The 7,282-nt window shown below is 47.9% G+C and overlaps 1 protein-coding gene across 1 annotated transcript; it reads left to right on the forward strand.

The window, feature by feature from the left end:
* The first annotated feature begins 1,963 nt into the window (after positions 1 to 1,963).
* On the forward strand, positions 1,964 to 6,832 carry LOC122756414. Its single transcript, XM_044005803.1, has one exon. It carries the CDS (start codon positions 1,964 to 1,966, stop codon positions 6,830 to 6,832), a length of 4,869 nt encoding a protein of 1,622 aa, XP_043861738.1.
* Positions 6,833 to 7,282: the final 450 nt, after the last annotated feature.

Consider the following 7,282-nt stretch of genomic DNA (forward strand, 5'->3'; position numbering starts at 1 on the left):
CGTCCCATGTCCTCTGATCGGTCCCTGTGAAATGCACGATCATTGTTTTCACGGTCCTGTTGGCCCTTTCTGTCGGGTTTTCTTGTGGAGTATATGGAGCCGTGAGCTGGTGTCTCACACCCAGCTCCTCCAAAAACCTCTTGAACGCCCTGCTCGTGAACTGGACTCCGTTGTTCGTGATCATAACTTTTGGCACCCCGTATCTGGCCACAATTCGCTCTCGCACGGCCTTTCGTAGCGTCTTGGTGGTCGCCCTACGCATCGGAACGATCTCGGTTTACTTGGAGAACCTGTCCACCAGGACCAGCAGCATCGAATTCCCGTGTTTTGACCTCGGCAAGGGACCCACAAAATCCTCACACACGGTGGCCCAAGGTTCTTCCGGCACCTGGGTTCCTTCTGATGTCTCGGTGCATTCCTGGCCAGTGGTACCTGGCTGCCACCGTCGCAATTGTCTTCCGACTTCCCAGGTGTCCTACCGTCGGCATGTCGTGGTTATCGGCCATGACGCGCTGCCTCCCTCCTCTTTTCCTGCCCGCTGCGAAATGTGCCTATACAATTGGCTGGCCTCCTCTAGGTAGTTGCCCTTCTTCCCTCGCCCGTATCCTGCGGCTCGTTTCCTGCAGCGGCTGTCTCGACATGGCGTCCGCGACGGTGTTCAGCTGGCCCTTTCAAAATCGTATTGTTGGAGCGCGTTCAGCGGTTGTACCAACGACGCAAAATCCGGTACAAAACGTCTGTACCACGACGCCACTCCTAGGTACTGTCGCAGCTCTTTCACGTTTCTCGGGGGCTTCAGCTGTGCTATTGCCGCTACTTTCTCCGGATCCGTTCCGATGCCTTGATCCGTCACGCCCAGTGCACTTTGTGTACACCATTTTATCGCACCGCAACCAGTAATTTCATGCAAGAAAAACTGCCAATTTAACTGAAAATTTAAGTTTATTTGTACAATTTAAAGAAATTTATAGGCAGTGTTGGGTCAAAACCCAATTAGAATAATCTTGTATATTTGAATTTCGCGTTTTTTGAATGATGTTAACATAACAGCTGTTGCGCTAGGCTGCCAACCCGTACTAGCGAACGAGTGGCAGATAGGAATTAGAAAAAAGAGAGAATAGAACAAGGACAGATAAAAAATTGAAGTTGAAGATATAGCCACGAGGAGTTTAAGTGAGGAGACATAATCAAGAATTGTCATTAAAATTTAACTATTAAACTAGCACCATCCGACTTATCATTTATACTCAAGAAAAAGCTCTTGTTCTTACATTTTGGCGACCGTGACAGGACTTGTGCTACGTTTTAGTTAATTTGTGGTGATGATTGTGGTTACGTTCGCCCCCATTTTTACTTTGCTCTAAGTCTCGCACGCGCATTTACGACTTTTGCCCTGCCAAACTCTCGTACATTCGCGCATCGCGTTCCCTGCCGGTCTACCCAGCGTCCGCATAGGATTTTCGCTAGTGCATTTGCCCACAACTACATGCAGCGCAGGTGCCGGCTATACTCAAGGGTCTCCCGCCGCATCATTGGACATCGTTGGACATCCTCCAAGTGTCATCGCCATAGTTGGAGTCGACATCTCGGTCCTCCAACTATACATATTGCCCCCAGGAGCACCCCCATACATAACCTCATTCTGTCGCATCACTCTAGGTTGCACTCTAGGCTTGGCGAGCGAAAAATTTCCACTACATCTCGTCGTCTCGCTCGCTCTCACAGACCTTGTCAAGCAAGGAATATCCAGATCGAAATTAAATAAAGTAAACAAACATCTGCAAAAATGTCTTCGCTGGAGCAACTTAAAGCTCAACGAACGAGTGCTCGAAAAAACCTTACACGTATGAGCAAATCAGTGGAACCTGGTTTGAATTTATCTCCGTTGGAATAATCTTGCCGTTTGTCGATTTTGGAATCGTATTTTAAGCTTGCTTTATCTACCCAGGAAGCCATAGAGCAGATGGAGCCAGCTGAGGCGCAGCGCAATACTCGCTTCGAAATAGAGGAACTGTTTATCCACGCCAAGGTTTGCGTTCAGGAGCAACTTGGACCAGACGCTAACAGCACCGGCATTCATGAATCTACGGTTAATTTTGGGCACACATCTGCAGTTAAGCTCCCGCGCTTATCATTGCCGACATTTGACGGCAAATACTGCGAGTACCAAAACTTTATCTTGTCGTTTAACCCAGTTATTGGCCACCAGCCATCCATGTCTAAGATCGAGAAGTTCAACCAGTTGTTAAACTGTCTTCGAGGACCAGCCCTTGAAACGGTTCGAGCTTTCCAGGTGACCGCAGACAACTACACAAAGGCTCTGGACCGCTTAAAGCAGCGCTATGACAACCCGACTCTCGTATTTTTGGATAACATATCGTCACTCTTCGCATTGCCAACTGTCGCCAAGTCAAATGGTCAGCAGTTGCGCAGCCTAATCGATAATGCATCCGCATTATACAACTCGTTGCGTTCGTTGAGCACCGAGCCACAGATTTGCGAGGCCATGCTCATCTCCATAGTTATGGGCAAAGTGGACCAGGAGACTAAGAGGAAGTGGAATGAGTCGCTGGACTACACTACGTTGCCTTCGTGGGACAAATGCGTTGGAGTCGTTGAACGTCATTGTCAATATTTGGAATCGGATAAGAAGCCTCCTGCTGAAGCCCCTATGAGTCAACCAGGTGGCCATAGGTCGCGCTCGCAGAGGAATCAGGCAAGTCTGTCCTTCAATTGCACCACACAAACTTGTAACATCTGTTCACAGACAGACCACAAGACCTTTAGATGCCCAGAACTAATCAATCTCGCCTTAGATAATCGCCTTAATGCAGTAAAGCGCCACAAGCTATGCATTAATTGCCTTGGCAGGGGTCATCTTGTAGCCAACTGCCCGTCGACGCGGAGGTGCCACTCATGTGCACTACCGCATCACTCGCTGCTTCATCGGCCATCGCCAGGATCGGCCGCAGCTCCCTTGCCACTCCCTCAAGCGGAGCCTGTACAAGTTTCGGACGCAGTCGCGCATACTCACACGGAGTCTCGTTCCGACTGTGTCATTCTGGCCACGGCACTGATTCTGGTCAAGGATGCATCTGGAAGCTACAAAATAGGAAGAGCGCTTCTGGATTCATGTTCTCAGGTGAATTTCATATCCGAGGAGTTTGCCCAAAGACTTCGACTGCCACGGAGCAAGCTCAACCTCGAGATTCGTAGCATTGGTGAGACACAAACGCGAATTAAACACCATGCAACCACCAATATCAAGTCGAGGCACAATGGATTCGAGTTGCTCCTTGATTTTTACGTGACATCCCACATTGCCTATCATCCAGAATCGGAAATTGACATTTCTGCGTGGAACTTTCCGCAGCACTCATCTCTTGCTGACGAGAGCTTTAACAAGTCTCGTCGGATCGATCTGCTTTTGGGGACGGAAACCTTCTTCGATATATTGGCAGTCGGCCAAGTTAAATTAGGAAAGGATCTGCCCGTACTACAAAAAACACTACTTGGATGGATAGTGTCTGGTCGATGTCGAGCTCATCCCAGAACACTCCATCAGTACTCATCTATCGCATTAACAGAAATTGACCAAAAAATGGAACGGCTATGGCGCATCGATCATGTGGAGCCTCCTGAGATCACACTTACGCCAGAGCAGCGAAACTGTGAGGAGTTCTACACCAAAACGGTACGACGTAATTCAGATGGTCGATTGGAAGTACGACTTCCATTTAAAGATGAACCTACCGTTCTCGGAGCCTCATTCGACATTGCCAAAAGGAGATTCCTCTCCCTCGAACGCAGCCTATGCAAAAGGCCTGAGGTAGGGGCCAAATATGTTGAATTTATGCAGGAGTTTCAAAATCTGGGACACATGAGTCCCGTGAGCCATCCACAGTTAAACACTCCGCATTATTATATTCCGCACCACTGCGTGCTCAAGCCTAATAGCACATCAACAAAGCTCAGAGTGGTTTTCGACGCATCCTGCAAGACGACGTCCCAGAAATCGCTCAACGACATTCTGATGGTCGGGCCGACCATTCAGCCAGATCTTTATACACTACTCCTGCGTTTTCGGATACATCGCTATGCCACCACTGCTGATGTGGTCAAGATGTTCCGCCAAGTCAACATGTTTGCCGAGGATCGCAGATTCCAATACATTCTTTGGAGAGCGTCGCCATCGCAACCATTGAGCACCTTCGAATTGAATACTGTAACTTATGGCACAGCGGCTGCACCGTATCTAGCCATACGCAGTTTGTCATATCTAGCCGACAAATTCATGGACAAATTGGAGATTGGAGCTAAAGCCATCAAATCGTCTTTCTATGTGGATGACTTCCTAGGTGGAGCGGATACGGTAGAGGAGCTACATCAAATCAAAAGGGAAGTTACAGCGATTCTACAGGATGGCCAATTGGAACTCGCAAAATGGCATTCAAATCACTGCAAGTTTGTCGATGACGCTACAGTCAAACATTTGCAGTTGGACGACGAAATGCTAACCAGCACGCTTGGCCTAAAATGGGACCAAGTACGGGACACATTCATGTTCTCGTTCTCGCCAAGATTCGATTCGGATCACGTCACCAAGCGCTCGATTTTGTCCATAGCCTCTTCGCTGTTTGATCCGTTGGGATTAGTTACTCCCATCATCATAGTGGCAAAAATTATCCTCCAGGAGCTGTGGCTCCTAAAACTACATTGGGACGAGTCAGTACCCCAAGGCATTCATACAGCTTGGATGTCCCTGCTTGCATCGCTTTCGTCGTTGGAGTCTGTAGCAATACCACGATATTGCCTCCAATCAGCGATACATACCTTTCAAATACACGGCTTTTGTGACGCCTCCATTCGAGCGTATGGATGCTGCATCTACGCTCGCACAATCGGATCAGATGGGCTGACCAAGGTACAGCTAATCACATCGAAGTCCAGAGTTGCTCCCACCAAGAAGCTATCTCTGCCGAAATTAGAACTGTGTGGAGCACATTTGTTATGGTGCGATTCTCAAAATGTTCTACATTGGAATCGCCAACACTCGGCCACCTTATCAACCTTTGTCGGCAATCGAATTGCCGAAATTCAAGAACTCACGTCAGATTGCCACTGGAAACATGTTCCTACTCACTGCAACCCGGCTGATATCTTGTCCAGGGGCTGCACTATCACCGAGTTGGAACAATCGATATGGTTCGAGGGACCTGAGTTCCTAGGCCAAGATCATCAACATTGGCCAAAGGACAGTCGAGACAACAGTGACATTGATATGGAAACTGTCCAACTGGAGAAGAGAAAATCAGCTTTTGCCTTACACACGACTAGTAATCAACTGCTTGAAGGAATCTACAAGATCAGTTCGCATCATCGCTGCCTACTAGTTATCGCTTGGGTGTACAGATTTACTCAGCGCTGCCGTAAACTAACGCCATTCCAATCACCTTCGCCGACGCCAGCAGAACTGATGCGGGCGCTACATTGCATCGTCTGGAATATTCAAACTATTCACTTCGCTCAAGAGATGTCCTCAGTCCTGAAGGGCCTTCCGATTCGCACTAACCTTAAAAATCTTAGTCTCTTCCTCCAGGTTACAGATGGCTTCCAAATGCTAAAGGTCGGAGGGCGCCTGGAGCTAGCAGACTACCCAAAAACCCAAAAGCATCCTGTGCTGCTCCCAGCTAAGGATCCATTTGTGTCACAGTTCGCTCGCCATCTTCATCTACAGAACTATCACGCCGGGCCATGGACGCTCGTCGCTTTAATTAGAAAACAGTTCTGGATAGTGAATGCAAGGGATTTGGCCCGACAAGTCGTTCGCTCATGTATACATTGTCGCCGCTATCGACCAACTCTCGAAAGGCAGCTAATGGGCCAACTGCCTAAAGAGCGGATCACACCATCTAGACCATTTTCAAGATGCGGAATAGACTTTTGCGGACCAATCAACGTCTATTTGCGCATCCGGGGTAAGCCGCCTACCAAGGCCTACCTAGCCGTCTTCGTTTGCTTTGCCACGAAGGCGATACATGTCGAAGTGGTATCGGATCTCACGACGGATAGCTTCATTGCATCACTAAAGCGTTTTATTGCCCGACGCGGACTTCCCTCGGACATATTCTGTGACAACGCTACAAATTTCGCAAAAGCTAACAACAAGCTCGAATCGTTGAAGCAGTTTCTGTTTAAAGACGAAACAACAAGAACAATCCACTATTTCTGTCGCTCAGAGTTTATTAACATCCACTTTATTCCACCCAGGGCTCCACACTTCGGGGGCATATGGGAAGCTGCAGTAAAAAGTGTCAAGGGACTACTCAATCGCACTCTTCGAGACACCAGGTTAACCTTCGAGGAGTTAGCCACTGCAGCTGCTGACGTCGAGGCGATCCTGAACTCTCGCCCGTTAACGCCGCTCTCATCAGACCCGAACGACCTGGCCGCTCTCACGCCTGGCCACTTCTTAGTGGGTGACGCACTCCGAGCACTACCGGAACTTCCACCAATCGACGACAACCTGGACAAGTTGGATCGATGGAAAAGGGTCAGCGCACTCAAACATCACATCTGGAGTCGCTGGAGCCACGAGTACATCAACGAGCTCCAAGTTCGCACAACCTGGACGAAGACTTCACCAAATTTGGCTGTCAACGACATGGTCATCGTTCACGAGGATAATCTTCCCCCACAACGGTGGCTTCTTGGGCGCATAGTCAGCACGATTGCAGGAGCGGACAACATCGTGCGTGTAGCCGACGTACGCACTGCCAAGGGAATCATCCGCCGCCCTATACGGAAACTCGCCTTATTACCTGTCTCTTGAAAGTCAATCGCATACTTTCAAGGGGGCCGGTATGTTGGGTCAAAACCCAATTAGAATAATCTTGTATATTTGAATTTCGCGTTTTTTGAATGATGTTAACATAACAGCTGTTGCGCTAGGCTGCCAACTCGTACTAGCGAACGAGTGGCAGATAGGAATTAGAAAAAAGAGAGAATAGAACAAGGACAGATAAAAAATTGAAGTTGAAGATATAGCCACGAGGAGTTTAAGTGAGGAGACATAATCAAGAATTGTCATTAAAATTTAACTATTAAACTAGCACCATCCGACTTATCATTTATACTCAAGAAAAAGCTCTTGTTCTTACAGGCAGTATTTTTCAAGTAATAAAAATTTAAAAATTCTAAAGTCAGGAATATTGTTAGAAGACGTAAATTATAAAGAAAAACTCTTGAAGATTATCGAAAGGGAACACATAAAGAATAATCA

This window comes from Drosophila santomea, chromosome 2R, assembly GCF_016746245.2.
Source record: "Drosophila santomea strain STO CAGO 1482 chromosome 2R, Prin_Dsan_1.1, whole genome shotgun sequence".
NCBI classification, from domain to species: domain Eukaryota; kingdom Metazoa; phylum Arthropoda; class Insecta; order Diptera; family Drosophilidae; genus Drosophila; species Drosophila santomea.

Excerpts from the sequence above, each read along its gene's own strand:
- LOC122756414 (XM_044005803.1), top strand. The coding sequence starts at position 1,964 with ATGGAGCCAGCTGAGGCGCAGCGCAATACTCGCTTCGAAATAGAGGAA.